Source organism: Callospermophilus lateralis, chromosome 1 (assembly GCF_048772815.1).
Source record: "Callospermophilus lateralis isolate mCalLat2 chromosome 1, mCalLat2.hap1, whole genome shotgun sequence".
Lineage (NCBI taxonomy): Eukaryota > Metazoa > Chordata > Mammalia > Rodentia > Sciuridae > Callospermophilus > Callospermophilus lateralis.
In genome coordinates, this window is record NC_135305.1 from 48,595,441 (window position 1) to 48,614,510 (window position 19,070).

General features: G+C 36.1%; 1 protein-coding gene across 1 annotated transcript in view; it reads right to left on the reverse strand.

Annotated features, from left to right (window-relative positions):
- Positions 1-10,672: 10,672 nt before the first annotated feature.
- Positions 10,673-19,070, reverse strand: part of Iqub (IQ motif and ubiquitin domain containing) — a 56,930-nt gene continuing 48,532 nt past the window's right edge. The window contains exons 11-12 of the mRNA XM_076853537.2: positions 14,788-14,973; positions 10,673-10,855 (exon numbers count right to left, since the gene is read on the reverse strand). Of these exons, the coding sequence (XP_076709652.2) occupies positions 10,673-10,855; positions 14,788-14,973 (369 nt within the window). The remainder of the gene's footprint in view (positions 10,856-14,787; positions 14,974-19,070) is intronic.

Below are 19,070 nucleotides of genomic sequence, written 5' to 3' on the forward strand. Positions count from 1 at the left end.
CCTTGTGCTATTGGTAGATAAGGCATGCAATGGTGATGATAGGCAAGTGAGGAAAAATATGAGTTGTTAAGTCTATAGATATGCTCCATCCATATTGGGACTGTCCCTTAGTAAATGGGTCCACTGAGCATGCACCAGCAAAGTCAGCAAAAGGAGCTGATATCCATCACAGGAAGAATCATTTTGTTCACTTAATTAGTGATCATCTCCTCAGCAGTGAATACTCCTGAAGCACACTGGACAGGGTGTGTCTTCCCACATGTCTCCCCAGTACTCCTTGTCCCCAATTTTCTAATAGTCTTTCTAAATCTCTTGTCAGTTGATCAACTTTTCAGCCACTGTCATGGAACTATATAGATCTATACTACCAACCATCTCCTATTTCACAAAAAAAAGGTAACCAGCCAGGCATGGTGGTGCACGCCTATAATCCCAGCAGCTCAGGAGGCTGAAGAAGGAGGATCATAAGTCCAAAGCCAGCCTCAGCCTCAGTAACTTAGCAAGGCCCTAAGCAACTTGGCAAGATCCTACCTCAAAATAAAAAGGGGGGTGGCTGGGGATGTGGCTCAGTGGTTGAGCACCCCTGAATTAAAAAAAAAAAAAAGGAAGAAGGTGGTAACCAGATACCAGATATATCACCTGAGATTCCATCCCCTATGAGAATTCTCTTCATCTCTGCCTTCCATGGTCACCTGGAGTGATGCTGCAACCCAACAGGCCTCATGTGTGCAGGCTCTGCCTTAGATCAGACCATCTATTAACCAGGTATATTGATCATTCCAAAGACCAGTTCATTTTTAAAACTCCATTTAAATGTTTATAGGGAATTCTCCATAAGAGGCACAAATAGGAAAATGGGAACAGGGAAGGAACAAACTTCCCATGAGTCTAAAGTCTCTGCCTTAGGTAATATGTACCTTCTGTATCTCTCTCTCTCTCTCTCTCTCCTCTCCCCCCCACCCCACTTCCACATTACAATGGAATTATGCTATGCATAGTCAGCATTGTGATTGGGTGGATCTGATAACACAGTTTATTATGGGCATTTTGAATAACATAGTCTCTTAATGAATTAAGATCAGGTGTTCAGTTTCTACCATGAACCAAGATAAGCAAAAGTTTATTACCCTTGATATCCATGTTATTATTCTCTAATGGGGCTTGTCAGAGGCTCCACATGGCATCTCTATTTTCTGCAGACACAGCCAATACCATTGAGTCTGCTGGGTCACGAGACCCATGTGGAAGGAAAGTTTATGTGACTGTAGTGCCTGTACCTCACTCAAAACTGGCTCTAAAGTTTACTGATAAGTAGGTGTGAGCTGCACAACCAAAAATAGTGTTGCCTACAGAATCTAAGAAGCCCACTTAGTATTGTGTATTTTTCTTTATGGTGGGGGATCAGGAGAGGATACCTAAACATTCCCTGCTATATCAATGTTCAGTCGATACAGCAATGATACAACAATGGTCAGGTCCCTGTCATTCAAACAGGGAATTTATTTTATTTTATTTTATTTATTTTTTTAAAGAGAGAGAGAGAGAGAGAGAGAGAGAGGAGAGAATTTTCTTTTTAATATTTATTTTTAGTTTTTGGTGGACACAACATCTTTATTTTATTTGTATGTGGTGCTGAGGATGGAACCCAGCGCCCCGCACATGCCAGGCGAGCTCGTTACCGCTTGAGCCACATCCCAGCCCCAAACAGGAAATTTTTTTTTAAAAAAATTTATTTGTTCTTTTTAGTTATTCATGACAGTACAATGTATTTTGAAATATCATACATACATGGAGTATAACTTCCCCTTTTTGTGGCTGTACATGATGTGGAGTTACACTGGTCGTGTATTAATATATGTACATAGGAAAATTATGTCCAATTTACTATTTCCATCCCTCCTCACTTCCCTTCATCCCCCTTTTTCTAATTCAATGAACTTCTATTCTTCCCTCCCCTCCACATCACCACCCATTGTGAGCTAGCATCTGCATATCAGAGACAACATTCAGCCTTCGTTTTTGGGGGGATTGGCCATTTCACTTAGCATGATAGTCTCCAGTTCTATCCATTTACCATCAAATGCCACAATTTCATTCTTATTTATGGCTGAGTAATATTCCATTGTGTATATGTGCCACATTTTCTTTTCTTAATTTTTAATTGTAGTTGGACACAATACCTTTATTTTATTTATTAATTTTTATGTGGTGCTGATGATTGAACCCAGCACCTTGCACATGCTAGGCTAGCACTCTACCACTAAGCCAAAACTCCAGCCCCATATGTACCACATTTTCTTTATCCATTCCTCTGTTGAAGGGCACCTAGGTTGGTTCCATAAGTTAGCTATTGTGAATTGAACTACTATGAACATTGCTTTGGCCATGTCACTATAATATGCTATTTTTAAGGTTTTTTGGGGGGAGGCGGGGGTATATACCAAAGAATAGGATAAATGGGTCAAATGGTATCTTGTCAGATTAGGAACAAAATTCCTCAACAAGGCTCCTAAAGTACCAGAAGTAAAATCAAGAATAAATAAATGGGATGGATTCAAACTAAAAAGCTTCCTCACAGCAAAGGAAACAATCAAGAACATGAAGAGAGAGCCTACAGAATGGGAGAAAATCTTTGCCATCTGCACCTCAGATACAGCATTAATCACTAGGATATATTTTAAAAAAACTCAAAAACCTTAACACTTCCTCCAAGACAACCAAATAATCTGATCCCAAATGGGCAAAGGAATTAAACAGATACTTCACAGGAGAAGAAATATGACTGATTGGTCAGCAAATATACAAAAAAATGTTCAACATCTCTAGCAATTAGAGAAATGCAAATTAAAACTACACTGAGATTTCCTGTCACTCCAGTCAGAATGGCAATTATCAAGAATACAAGTAACAATAAATGTTGGTGAGGATGTGGGGCAAAAGATACATTCGTACATTGCTGATGGGGCTGCAAGTTGTTACAACACTCTGGAAATTGGTATGGAGATTCCACAAACAGGGAATTTTTAATATGAAGATTATATAAACATTAAGAGATATAAAGATTAGCTACTGCTAAGAGAACTCTAAACAGGGTACCGTAACAGCACATGCAGAGAGCCACCACTACCTCTAAGGTGGAGCAGATAGTCCAAGGAGAAAACAAATTTGGAAAGCTGACCCACTTGAGGCTGCTTCAGCCCTTACTGGAAAGGACAGAGCTGTGGTAGAGAAGTTTGCTGAGGTGCTGCAAGCTGGTGTTGGCAAAGTGGTGTTAGGAAAGTGCCCTCCAGGTTGCTGGAAGATTCCTAGGAAGCCACCCACTTGGATGTTGACAACACTCACTGGGGAATGAATGCCACCAATGGCCATTTCAGCCACCCATGGAAATGCTGGAAAATTTTTCTGGAAGGTGTGTGCCACTGGGTGTTCTTCTCATTGCTCCTCACCATGCATGAAAGAAACCAGCATGGAAAAGCACATGGGAACCAAGAACATTAGCCCCTCACTACATTGTCCCTCCAGTTGCCTCCACTGACTTAACATGGTCCCAGCTGACCAAGGAAAACTACTTAGGGACTACTCTAATATCATACCAAGGCAAAGAAGGATGGTTTTGGAGTAGGGAACAAGGAGATGACAACTGGCCTAGTTGACATCTCTGACTTCTCAGCTCCTATTTGCAATCTTTTACCTAAGTTTAAGTTTCCTATGCTTCCTAACAATATGCCTGTCCAGCATACAAATGACATTCTTTTTTTATAAGTTTGGTTATTTATTTTTTTATTTTTATTCTTTCTACTTTATTATATATGAAAGGATGCATTATAATTCATATTACACATATAGAGCACAATTTTTCATATCTCTGGTTGTACACAAAGTAGAGTTAGACCATTCGTGTCTTCTTACATGCACTTAGGGTAATGATGTCCATCTCATTCCACCATCTTTCCTACCCCTATGCCACTCCCTTCCCCTCCCACCCCTTTTCCCTATCTAGTGTTCATCTAATCCTCTCATGGCCCCTGAAACCCCATCATGAATCAGCATCCTTATATTAGAGAAATTTGTTTTGGGGGGATTAGCTAACTTCACTTAGCATTATATTCTCCAGCTCCATCCATTTACCTGCAAATGCCATGATTTTATCCTTTTTTAATGCTGAATAATATTCCAGTATGTATATATACCACATTTTTCTTTGTCCATTTATTTACTGAAGGGCATCTAGGTTGCTTCCACAGTTTAGCTATTGTGAATTGTGCTGCTATAAACACTGATGTGGCTGTGATAAATGATGTTCTTACATTTTCTCCCAAATTACGAGATTCGTGGTTCCAATAGCTATTGAATCTATCAGTAGTTATGTTATTTACTTCTCAAATTCAGTCACAGCCTGCCTAAATTCTATTATCTAAAGAATGAATTTTAAATTTAATCTGCATGAACTTATATATTAAGTAGTAATGAGAAGAGAAACATAAAATGATTAGTATATACATATAACAAGCAAAGAGAAAACAAAGCTACCAAAGTCCTCATTTCTATAATTGGTTCCAAAGTTTTAGTTGGATTAGTCAACCAAAGCTGGTCAGAATTCTTTACCTCCTGTCAGAAGCCAAATCTTCACTTCTGAAAGGTCAAGTCCTCATTCACCTTGCCTTATTTGATTGCTGTAGCTCTCGATTAACCTTTACTTTGGGACAAAGAAGTTTTCAAAGGCCCCCAAAGAATACTGAGTTCCATATATAATTCTCTATATCCACACTGCTTAGTATCCACTTGATTTCTTCCTAGAAATTGAAATTCATCACTCTAGCCAGTGTGGCGGATTTCTCAATTCTCTCAAAGGACTTGTCTCCCACCCTCCTGCATACCCTAAGACTTGAAGACTGCTTGTTACTTCAAGCTTGCTAGGCTCAGTACATAAATAGCACCCAACTGTGCACCAGCATGGCAGCAAAACAACCAGGGTTCCTCTGGATTACGACGGAGAACAGGTAAGGGTAATGAAGTAATGAGGTAAGGCAATGAAGCCTCGCTGCTGTCTCTGATTTGTGAAGCTAAATGAATGTGATTTTGTTAATGGAAAACAGTGTATTGGTAGGTATATGTAAAGAGCTGGAAAGGTATAGCCTTGCTCCAATAAAGATGCCACACCTGTGACCACAACTGCAATTGGTATCATCATCTGATTAACTTTACGCTATGCCACAGCCTTCCTTTAAGACCTGATTAGGATTGACACCAGCCTAAGGCACAGCTAAATGGGAATATGGTGGTAATCATTACTTCTCCAGTATTTGGTGGCATCCGTTCCCTCATGCATGCTGTATTATTTTGGTTTATTCTTTCTGTGAGAGGAAAAGATTGAAGTAGTTTCAAGGGCTTTTTTTCCCCCTAGTATTATAATAGGAACCCTCACACATGAGTCACAAGATGTATGGCAATATTTTCAATAAAACAAAAAAAGTATACATTTCCCACTTTATTTTCTTGGATTGGGGAAATAAACATAGAATAAGTTGATGGTCATCATGCACCTATTACTGAATGTACTTAGACCAATAACTGATCTATCAACTAGATATCACATACCCCTATTCTGTCCAGCAGGCCATAGGATGTTTTGAATCTCTGGAGAACAGAGCCATATTTCAAAGCCAGTATCTAAGAACACTTATAAGGTCTGGGTATTTACCTTTCCCCAGGGCACTGTCCCCTGGTAAAAAATACTAGAAATGGCCTGATTCACCGTAAACATCTATAAGTGTGCAGAAGCCAACCTTTCTGTCCATTCAGAAGCTCTGGGTCTGTGAAGTGGTTTAAGTCTGAGAATTCTGCAAAGATTATGATTCCCCACTTCAACACCCAGAGGCAGAGACTGGGACAATGAAGCCAAAGAAGCAGGCAACAGTGAGAGCCATCAGAAGCTGTTAGACACAAGGGAAGGTTCTCCCCAGGAGGGGGAACGTAACTCTGCCAGCACCTTGATTTCAGACTGCTGACCCCTAAAAACTGTGAGAAAATTCATTTCTGTTACTTTAAGCTAAGTTCATCACAACTTGTTATAATGACCCTAGGAAACGAATACATTTCCTTCCTATAAATCTGATCATCAATATTATAAATTATCATTGTGATAAATTCCTAGAGGATCAAGTCACTCTGTCTCTTGGGCCTTTGTTTTTGGTTTTAGGGTGGTAAGAGCACTTAAAATCTACCTTCTTAACATTTTTTTAGTACACAATAAATATAGCATTGTTGTCTGCAGATATGTATCTGCACAGCATATGGGTACTCATTACTTACTCATTACTTACTTATATGAGTAAGTCTGGAACTTACTCATCTTTCATAAATGAAATTTTATACCCATTGATTAGCACCTTCAGTTTCCCCCTTCCCCACCAGCTGGCAGCACCCACACTTCTGTTTTTTGCCTCTTTAATTATTTCAGATACCTCATATAAATGGACCCTTCAGTCTTTGTCCTGTCTGGTTGATTTATTTCACTTAGCATAATGTCCTCAAGTTTCATCCATACTATCAAGTATTGCAAGATTTCTTTTTCTAAGGCTGAATAGTATTTCACTGTATATATGTACAACTTTTTAAAATGTGTTCATTTATTGATAAACATTCACATTGTTTCCTTATTTTGGCATGTGAATAATGTTACAGTGAACGTGAGAGTGAGTGCCAAAATTTCTTTAAAATCTGAATTTCAATTTTTTTTATAAATACCCAGAAATTGGACTGTTGGATCATATGGTAGCTCTACTTTCAATTTTTGAAGAAACTTCCCAATATTTTCCATTGCAACTGCATCATTTTACATTCCTACAAGTAGGGTGCAAGGGTTCCAATTTCTGTAAAACCATCACTGATATTTGTTGTATTTTAAATTTTTTGTCCCTAGGACACTTCTTATAACTCAACTTACTTCTTCTCTTACAGTTAAGCTTCACCCCCAAACCCCCAACTTCCCTATCACATTATTCCCACTAAATCAGATTATCAAATTCAAATTTCAGCACACCTATTGTCATCTTAAGACTACAGGGACCGGCCATCACAGAGATTTTCAATGACGCTGGTAATCCACTCACCAAGGCATTTCTTGAACTTCATGCCTCAATAAGATATTTCTAGAAAGTATCTGGGAAGGTTTCACATGAAAGATCCACACTCCAACCATGCATCATTTTCCTGAGCTTTTATGTTTTCCAGGGAATTTCTGGCATCTCAAGCTCATTAGATTTGACCACTTTTGACACTCTAGGCTACTTACTGTAGCCTAGGCTCAGACTGCTCACATATCTGAGGAATATATGGACAACATCCTTGTTGGAGTGTGGTATAATAAAATATGTAGCATGTGGTAGTGCCATGGTTACCTAAATTACCACCAGCAGTGGCACAGTATGGGGTGCAGATGGAGAATAAAGCACAAGGAGACCAAATACTTCAAGCACATAGTCACTTTGATGACAAAGATTATGGCAAGGAGTGAGTCTTTCTTACCTTAAAGGAGACTCAAAAAGAAAAGGATAAGTTGAAAGTTTTGAATGGTCATTTTAAGGTCCTGATTTAAAAAAAAAAATCAGAATGTCTTTGCAACAACTACAAAGAAACTCCTTATTTTCTGTATATGTAGGGCAGATGTGACTGACGATTAAGTCGAGAGACTGACTGTAAGGTTTACAGAGCTGTTCTGTCAATTAAATCTGCCCTCCTAACAGATCTCATTCTACATTAAGGATACTGATGAGGAAGATCAAAGTGTGGCCTCATATAAATTAGCTGTACACTGAAGAGCTCTAACATCTTGGCATTTCTTATCAAGAGTCAGGAGAGTAAGATAAGAGTATATCCCTAAGGATATTAGACTAAAAATAATAAAGTAAGAGATTATGTCAAGCCAAATATATGTTCTTACCTAGAATTCAGAACTTAATATATAGGCTTGAGACCCAGAAAATTGCTGGATATGTAGACTAGCCCTCAAACACTGGATCTCCTTCCTTGTGCTCTGCTCTCCATCTGCACCCCATGCTGTGCCACCACTGATGATAATTTGAGTAACCATGTTGCTGACACATGCTGCGTTATTATCATTATCCCCCACCAGCAAGGAGGATGCCCATATGTTCCTCAAATGTGTGAGCAATCCAAGCCGAGGATTCCATTTTAAGGTTGGTCTCCTGGGATCAATTTCTGCTTTAGTCAGGATCTACCAGGAACCAATTGGTATACTCAGGCTATTTAGTTTGAGAAGCATGTTAATAACAAGACTGTTTACAAAGGAGAAGACATTATTTAAGGAAACCAGCAAGAAAAAGTAAACTAGCTACAAAAAGAAAGACACTCACTTGTGAACTAAAGGAGAAAAGGGAAAGAATGATTTCCAGAATCCAAATTTGAATTGAGGGAGGGATGATCACCCAACTGGAGCCATGGGCTTGGGCAGAGAAAAGCAGCCACCAATGACACATCAAAAAACAGATGGGAAATAAATACCCACCCTCTGACTTTCTCTCAGGCCTCAAATCACCTTTCCAGCCCTGTCAATTTTACTCCAGACTTGTGTTCCTACATTGCTGTCAGCAGCTTCACCCATGAGTCAATAGGGGAATTCCTAAATTCTTTATTTACCCCTATCTATCTCCCCCTCGCTGCCTTCCCAGCCCTTACTTCTCAGAGCTGTCAAATTCTCACAGTCTTGTGGGAAAATCTGGTTACTTGTGTTCCAGTGTAAACTTGCGTAAGTCTGTGTTAAACTGTTGTCATTTTATCAGTGACCAAAATGTCTCCAATCTATTATGGCATTTGCTGGTAAAGGGACAGAGCAGGAGAATATCATGCTAGGCAAAATAAGCCAATCCCAAAGAACCAAAGGCTGAATGTTTTCTCTGATATGCAGCTGCTAATTTACAATGGGGTGGGGGGAGGGTAGGGAAAATGGAGGTACTTTGGATTAGACAGAGGGAAATGGAGGGAGGGGAGAGGGATTAGAGTAGGAAGGATAACAGAATGAATCCTACATTATTACCCTATGTGTGCATATGATTACAGGACCAGTGTGATTCTACCTCAAATACAACTAGAAGATGAGAAGTTATACTCCATTTATGTATGATGTGTCAAAAATGCATCCATGTATAATTAATTAGAACAAATTTTTTTAAATGTCCCTAATCTAGTCCCCTCTGTAATATGTTGTTTAGAAAGTTCCCAGGATGTCTGGATTGTGTACAAAAATGACATCACTTTCCTCTCTGATGTTCAGTTCCTTAACAATGGCAATGCAAGGTGCTTTTGCTAAGAAAAAGTGTAGACATCCTAGAAAATGTGTTGAGAAAATGTTATCAAATATGCATACAGAATGAAATTCTTGATCACTTAACTTAAAAGAACAGCTTCATTAATTGCTGATTAGAATTAGGAGGAAATTTTACATTTTTCTATAATTGTGAGTGAAATGCTGCTGTTTGAATTATAGACCTTCATTTTTAGTTCCCTCTCTGTGTTGATAGTTTCTCTCCATCCTCCAGATCTACTCCAACCCTTTATCCACCTTGCTGTTTGTCCTGAAGCCATATGACTTCTGATCACTCCTCTTCTAGCTTTCCCCTTGGGTTCTGCTTATGGGAAACCCAAACACACTGGAGGAAGGGAAATTTGAAATGGGGTGGTCTTTTTCTTTCTCCATGAGATCACCCAAAGCTGGCAGTGCCATGGATAGTCTGTCACTGATCCTCTCCAAAGCCTTCTTTGCACTCTTTTTTTTCCCAGGTTTCCCCCGCTGGGGTTCCTTTGAGAGAAGAGGTAGTTTCTGCACACCTCAAACTGAACCTGGGTTCTGACACTATTTCCCTATACTCCACCCACATTTTATAATAGGTCCTCTTCTGAAGTGATGGTATTTTAAATGTGCCATCTCTTTCTTGTTAAGACTGATATACAACTGTGCATATACACTAAGCCCTGACAAACATGTGGTCCAGGTCATTCTTCTGGGCTGTTGTGTCTCACTTGATCATATCTATTCTCGCCAAAGAGTTCACCATTGCCCCACGGGGAGTTATTTTTCTCATAGAATAGTAGCTCCACTATTTGCCTTGTTTACAAAATTAAATGCAGGTTATTGTGTCTGTGTTTACAAATAGTTTTAGTTTTTTTACTGGGATTTTAAAAAAGAAGATAAAAGTAGATATTAAAAGACAAAGATAGAATTCCTATATTGAAATACAGTCTTTCATCCTACTTATAGTTTCAAGAAAGAGAATTCTCTGACTACTCTCCTACAATTATATTTTATCTTAAATTATTTGCATTAAATGTTAGGTCTTGTTTTTGTTTGGATGTTGTATTTTAACTCTAAAGATTTACTTTTTTTTTAAATTTAGCATGAAAAAATTTAAAACTAAAGGTTCTCTTTAAATTATTCATTTCAGTAACAAAATCACAGTTCAGTTTAAAACTAATGCCTAACAAAGAAACATTTATAGAGATGTTTTCTCTTCACACAATTTATCATACTATGAAAAACAAAATATAATTAAAATTAATAAAAAGATAAAATTCCATTTCCATATCATGCAATACTGTATTACTCTCTTAGCAGTGGATGAAAAGGTTTGTCATCAAACAAGTATTTCTGGATCCTCTAAGAATGAGGCCCATTGACTTTTATAATTTTAGGAGATGTATCAGTATAATATTTTTTTCTGATCTCATTAAATTCTCCACGATCAACTATATAGGAAGCCAATGCTGGAATCTGAGAAAAGTAGTTCTTAGCCAGGATATGTTTGTGTTTGATCTTGTGGATAAATACTTGTCCATATTCCTGAAAAGAAAAGAAAATTAAATTCTATTAAAAGTCACCACGGATGTATGTCATCAGGTAAAAACGTTGCTGTGTCTCAGTGTCTTTGTTTAAAAGTTCATTATCCACAGAATACAGGTTTGTTGCCTGTTTTCTCTTACTTTGTGTTATCTTTCAGGGCTCAGTCTATGATGTTTCAAACTAGAAGCCTTCCCCGAGTCTTCTTCTGGCCTCTCAAGTCCAAACCACTGCAAGTTACCTGTCTAATATATTCATTCTCTTTTCCATTTATAGGTACAGGCTTAGTTTTATATAGGGTTAGATGTTCCCAACTTTCTGGTCTTTATTCAAGCTAGGAATTTCCACGTAACAAGTAACAAATTTATATTTACACACACACACACACACACACACACACACACACACACAGTTTAGCTATAGAAAAGTTTTTTGAAGAGATTTTTAAGAATGGGAAGACTCACGTATTAAGCATATTTTAGTCCTTGACCATACTTGGGATCAGATATAATGTAATTTATGCCAATTTATGACTTAAGAATCCACAAGCATGATAATGAAAACCAAAGGTTGAAGCTGGCTGAGGGAAATCAGAAGGCTTGAGTTTCCAAGAGCCTGAGTTTCCTACCACTGGCCTGGGACTGCCAACCTCTGACCTTGCTACATAAAGAAAACTAGACTCACATTTGACAAGTCATGGTAAATGGCTCATTCTCATGTTGGGGTTAAGCCTGAAAGCATCCAAAACAATGATGAATCACATTCATTATATTTCTGCATTTTTCTCTAAGCACCTTGCATAATATTTAATACATTCAAAAATAAATCCTGGTGGGCTGGCATTGTAGCTCAGTGGTGGAGCTCTTGCCTAGCACGTGTAAGGCATTGGGTTCCATCCTCAGTGCCACATATAAATATAATAAAGATACTGTGTCCATCTACAACTAAAAATGTTTTTAAAGGTAAATTCTGATTAAATTAATAAACTTCATCTATTCTCTTTATTACTCTTATTCTCTTTTCAACCAATCACCTGTACATTACTTTCTGAGAGTAAGAAATTCTCCCACTAAAAATCGCTTTATAGGGTCAAATCTAAGGTAAAGTCAGCCCTGGGGAAAAAGGGCCAATGGATTTGGTATTCATTTTTCTTAATTGGTTCTTTTTAGTTATACATGACAATAGAATATACAATGGCTAGTATTTTTACAGAAAGTTTTATACAGAAATATCCTAGTTTTTTTAAAAAGTTTCCTCTTTACAGAAAAATTTAGTAGATAAATACTTGTCCTTGGCACTAATCTAATTTTGTTCCAGCGTTTGTCCGTATTTCATCCAAGGAAAACTAAAACATTTCTGTGTTGCTAGGTTAATGTATACATGTATAAAATCTTGCAGATTCCAAAGTATCCTTACAAATCTAAAAATTAAAAAAGATGAGCCAAGTATATTAGGGTATATGCATTCAAGGAAATATTAAGTTACTCTTTAAAAATAATATAATATGGAAAGTAACCCACTATCTGTTGTTAAGCCAACCCAAAAAATCAAGTTACACAGCAATTTTTACATGAAATAAATGAAACTATATGTACATACTTTAAATTAAAAGTATGTGTAAATATATGTGTATATATACATATATGTAGGCATATATATATGTGCACACAAAGATACTTGCACATAGACACTTTTAGAAAGATTTCATTAAATTGTATATAAGAAATATAAGTTTTCTATGGAATGTGCATAGGAATGGGTGGATATCAGGAGACTTTTATTCTTTATATTATTTTAACCTGTTCATATACTTAAACCAATAATGCATTGCTCTTCTTACAATTAAAAATAAAATGCACCAAAAAATTTTAAAATACTGTCATTTTACATACATAGTTACTACCCAAGTTGATTCATGCACAACACTAAGCTGAGAGCTTTAAACAGTAGGCTATTCAGTTCTTTCCTGTGATGAGATAACATTATCTCCTTTTTATAGATGAGAAAACTGGGGCATCAAGACATTAGCAACCTTCCCCAAGCCTAACTCATAAAGGAGAATGCCAGAATTCAAAGACAGGGCTGCTTTCGTTCTTTTTACAGATTCCACATTTTTAGCTAATCTAAAAATTCATGAAGCAAAGAGGGCAGGTTGTTAGTGAAAAAGCTAGGGAAGAACTGGGTCAGGACTGCTGATTTTTAGTCCACAATTGTTCCTACTCTGGCCAATGTACACACTTTGAGAGATCCATCTGCCTTCCTTAGGTTCACAGAACAGAAGTCTTTCTCCATGCCTTTCCTATAACTTGTGAGATTGCAGGGAGTCGAGATTATTTTAAATTTTAAGTATTTTTGACTTACTGAGAAAGCATTTATCTCTGTGCACTAAGGAAATTCTGGAAGTTCTTTAACTTGTTATAAAACATGCAATATTCTTTAACTAGACCAAATATTATTACTTAAAAGATTATATCAGCCCAAACCATAAAAAAGGCAAACATTTTTTTGAGTTTGGCTGAAAACCTTCGCTTCACTTCCAGAAATTCAGAAAGATTGGCACCCTGAAATTAAAAATGCTTGTGAATAGGACATTTAATTTGATACTTCAATAATTTCATTAAATACACAAAGGGAGTTGTGTGGATTAATTGAAGAAGCACTGGAATATCAGCTCTGGGAATGAACTTCAATCTTATTTTGGGTCCTAGATGAAATGATATTGCTAGTATTGGCTATGCTTCCAGTGATTAAATATTTATAAGGCAGCTTAGTTTACTAAATATAACATTTAACACAGCCTCAATTTCTTGCTGCCCTTTTTTTCAATCCCTAGAGTAAAATTTTTCTTAGCCTGAATACTTGAGACTCTGAAAATTATTTAAAAAAAAAAAAAAAAGCTAAAACATTTAACTAGTTTCTCCTTTTATACTAGACAAGTAACCCTACCCCACTCTAAAAAAAAAAAAGACAGGGAATGGCACTATTATAAATGATTATTTGACATCATTTCTTTATTTTCCTTTAGCTGACATCATGCCTGGAATTGAAGGTGCAGCAGTGTAACCAACTGAAGGCAGAGAATCAGTATCAGCCTTGAGATGCTGGGCTTGGGTAGTGTAAATGGAGCTCTCTAGAAACTCTTCAGGGGGCCCTCAATTTTGTTCATCAAAATGTTTTACAGATTGCATCTTGTAAGTTATTGAAACTAAATGGTTTTTAATTTTGGCAGTGCTTTCCCTACTCCAAGTTAGAAGCAAAAAAAAAAAAAAAAAAAAAGCCCCATCAGTACGATTGCCATTTAAAGTACAAAATTATGAAGAAAATACATTTGTCAATTGAGTATACTTTTAGGCAACCTTGTGATAATTATTAATCAATCAAAGGACAGATGCTGAGTTTCATAATACCTTTGTGGTAGTAATATTTACTTTGTTTTTCAATAAATACTTATTAAAACTCCTAGCCAGTGACAGGCACAATTATGGGTATTAGAGTACAGATGCAAATAAATGAAACAAAATCTTTACCCTCATGGAATTAATTGTGGAATTAATGGGCTTGAACTTGCTGTTAGAAGGTAGTGGCATCATGTTTAGGTATTTTTTCATTCAAATCACTTATCTTTACCTGTTATATGTTATAGCTTCCCTTTGTAATCTAAAAAAATATATTTTTGCTGGTACATTATAATTACACACAATAGTGGAATTCTTTTCCACATATTTTTACATGCACACAATTGAATATAATCTAGTTATTTTAACCTCTGCCTTCCATATCATCCACATGTTTTGTTACTATTAATCTATAAATTCTGTTTCTTAATCCAATGGGGAAGTATTTAAATCAATATGGAATGCATATAAAGGCAATCAAGTTACCCATGATAATTCCAATGAATAAATTAACACCCCAAATAAAGCACAAATTCTTACCTCTTCAATATTTATTAGCTTAAGATGAGCAACTGCTTCATCTTTGGTGAGAAGAATGCAGTTCCAGGGAGACCACTCTAGGTTTTTATCCCATCTGACCAGGACCAGATCATTGATATCGTCCCAGGCGCTGAGAACCGACTGTGAGGCCCAGATGTTTTCCATCAAGTACTGAATATCCTGTAGCTGCATGTCAGAATAAGTTTGAAAGGCAGTTTTGTTTTCTTCTAAACAAAGAGTTTTAAAGATCTAATTAAATTATGTTCAGTTTATTTTTTAATGCAAATATCATTCATAAGGTGTCAGAGGCATACAGCTCCTTATATTTTGCCTAAACTGTATTACTAGTCTCAATTCATGACCCTAACCTAGAGTAAGCTGTATATTTCTTCCAGTATGCTAATTTTGCCTTAATGTAATCATTGTAATACCTTAATATTGCCTTAGTAAGCATATGATGTTCAATTCTTTCAAAAACTTGTTAGAAACTATCATCTTATCCTCAGGGCCATGGTAGGACTCTCGTAAGAATTTTTACTGCCATTTTACAAATGAGAAAGCTGATATTTAATAAAGATGAAATAATTTCTTAGTGTTAGTTTAAAATATTTTGTTGTTTTAATGAAAAAAGAGGGAAAGGTGGTGAAACAAAATAGTGCTTAAAAGTTTTTTAAAATTTTAAATCATTATTAGCTAAAATTCTTGGAATAACTTTTTATCATGAGGCTGCATCTAATTGTCAGGGAGATACAAGCTTTACAAAGTACAAGCACTGTAAAAAGAACCATTATTTTTAAATTTATGTGGAAAAGCAAGAATTTTTTCTGTAAGATCAGCAGATAAAACCTAAACAAATTTATCAAAGTTAAAAAAAAAGATTTTTTTCACAATAAACAACTACAGTATTTCTTAAATGGATAATTCAATATATTAAGCTCAACTAATATAATCTCGCTTTTACTTAATTTTAAAAAAGACAATATTATCACAGCTTCTATGAAAAAGAAATCTATGGAGTTTTAAAATTAACACTTTGTACAGTTTTACTTATATTCAAAATTTGTGCCTTGCTCACATTTTTGTTTTTATTTTCCTCAGTTGTATTAATAATTTCAAAATTGAATGCAAAAGAATGAAGTATTTATTTGTATGTAAACGTGAAATGTGAACATGATCAATGTGATTGGCAACTTCTAACAACTGCCTTTTATGCAACACTAGGGCTGGGACTGTAACTCAGTGCTAGCGCACTTGCCTGGCAAATGTGAGGCACTGCGTTTGATTCTCAGCACCACATATAAATAATAAATAAATAAATAAAGGTCTATCAACAACTTAAAAAATATTTAAAACAAAAAAAGAGCAGCACTATTGTTTGCTATATTAGATGGTCTCTGCATGGATTATAGATGAACTACGTGACCACTAACACACTCAGTTTCTTCTCTAAATACAACCTGGACTTTCTACATATCTTAGCTTTCATCTTTTTACATTACTTGGCATTGTGTCCAAATTCAGTCTATGCTGATCTTTACCAATGCCCCTGACTTTCCTATTTACTTGATCAGAAAGTTCAAGCAGTCATATGCCTGGCAATAATATTACTGAACTAAATACTAATCAAAATTATTTCCCTTGCAAGAGGGAAAAGAGCAATTGGGCACCCATATTTGTCTAGTAATCCTGGACATTAGAAAAGTAAGGTAAGAGGACTCAAACCCTACAGATGTGCAGTATTCAAATTAAATTACAACTCATGGACACTATTCTGAACAGAAAGGCAATAATCTCTTAGGATGTTTTTTGAGATGTCCACTTTTGTGATATTAATTTTACATCAACTTGATGCGACCTCAAGATTTCTAGATATTTGGTTGATCAGCATTCTGAGTGCTTCTATAAGGGATCTGATTAACATCTAAATCAGTAGATTGAGTAAAGCAGATTGCCCTCTGTAATATGGATGGGTCTCGTCCAGTCAGCTGAAGTCCTGAAGAAAACAAGAGGTTGACCCTTCCCCCCAAGTAAGAACTCTTCCACCTGACAGCCTGTGAACTAGACTCCAGCGCTTCCTAGTTCTTTGCAGCTTGCTGTTCTCCAGATTTGATCTAGGACATTGGCTTGCAGATTGTGGCGTGGCCAGCCTCCACAGTCATGTGAACCAATTCCTTATAATAAATCTATCTACTATATAAGTAAGCCTGACTAATACAATCTGAAATGTTGAGATGGCACTTACAGGTTAGTTATAGTAAAGCCTTAATCTAAGATTTCCAAAATAGTAACATCAACAATTCTTTTTAAAACGCACATAAAAATTTAAGCCCTGAAGTAAACATCATCTTTATTTTTTTAAAAATGTTAACTCTGTTGGAATGAATATATATATATATATATATATACATACATACATACACACATTGGAATATGGATATCATATATATAGCATTTATGTATATATATGACATAGAATGTGTATGTGTATATATACATGTGTGTATACACACACACACACTCATTTTTCAATCTGTTTTTCAATCTCTGGATTGCTATCTCTGGGTAACACCAAATTCTCTAAATAGAAATCAGAATAAGCAGATTTGGATTAAATAGAAAATATCAGAGGATATCCACAGTGGTAAAGTAAACACTATTTCAGAAAACTGTTGTTTCTGAGGGAGTTCAGTATACATTTAAATGGAGGGACTCTGGGAACTAGTCTGCCTAGGTTTCAGTTCTCGTGCTGGTATTTACTAGTATAAAATTGGGGCAAGTCAGCTAATCTCTCAGTGCTTCAGTTTCCTCACCTGCAGAATGAAAATAATTCCTATTTTGATAGGATTTGTTGTGTTGAGTGAATGAATATATAAAGTATACACAGAGTATGTAAGCACTATTTGAATGATGGTTATTATTACTGTCATTATTATTATCATGGGTGTCTGTACTAGGTTGTGACAGATTGTGAGCAAGTGCTTCAAAGTTAATGATTTAGCAGTTTTGAACAAAGCACACTACATTTGGAAGATATTTTTTAATTCTAACTTTGCATAGAATATATTGCCTCATTTCCTATTTGGCATTAAATATAACTTAGTTAATTTTAATTAAAGATTTTATAGAAAATTTTACTTAATTGACAGTTTATAAAACAAATATCCTATTGAGATCACCAGTGCTTTTAATGACTCACTTTTATTAATATATTGCTAATGTTGGGTGCTATCGTTTAGATCTGAAATATCTCCCAAAGGCCCATGTGTTAAAAAGGTTTGGACCCAACTTAGCACTCTTGGGAGGTGCTAGAAACTTTAGAAGGTGGACCCCACTGGGAGGTGTTAGGTCACTGGGATCATGTCCGCAAAGAGAATTGTGGGTGCTCAGTCTCTTCTTCAACTCTCTCCCCTCTCTCTGCTTCTTAGACATTATGAAGTGAGTAATTTCCTCTCATGAGCTCTTGCTATGATGTGCTGCTTTGCCACAGGCCCAAAACCAACAGCACAAACTAACTATGGATTGAAACCTCTAAAGCATTCAGTCCAAATAAACCTTTCTTCTTTATAAGCTGACTGTCTCAAGTATCTTGTTACAGTAATGAAAAACTAACACATTGGGCAAAGTCATTTCATCAATAAATCCTTCTCTTTTTTCATTCTTATATATAAAATTCAAATAGTGTCAGGAATTTGATTTTTTAGAACTGAAGACTCCTGTGACCTAGACAACACAATGAAAATCATGGAAAAGCCAAAGAGACCATAGTAGCGGTTAAGTTAGGAATTCAGATCAAGATCTCTGATTTCACAGGCCTACCCTATTGCAAAGCTGAGAGTTATTCTTATGAGACAAACTACCAATGGAGTCAATAAAGGAGAAAAAAAAAGGAACAACCCTGCCCTCTCCGGATTTACAGTTTAGTCATTAAATGATCTCTCTCTCACACACATACATGACTGTAACAATGACATACATACAAAGAAAGGTATACATCTTTAATCATAACTATACATTTCAAATTTTCTAAGAATTATTTTATGTGAGGGCTAGCTCTTTCTCTTCATAGTTATTTCTGTCATTTTATCTGCTCACACAATCTTTAAAAAAGTCCACCTCCCCCAGTAACTCTCTTTCATTAGATCATTCAAAAAAATTAACTATAGCTGAAAAAAATGTTTTAACTATTCTATTTTTTAAATTTGTTATTTCTAGATATACATGACAATAGAGTGTGATTTGACATATTAGACACACAAAGAATAAGTATAACTTGTTCCAATTAG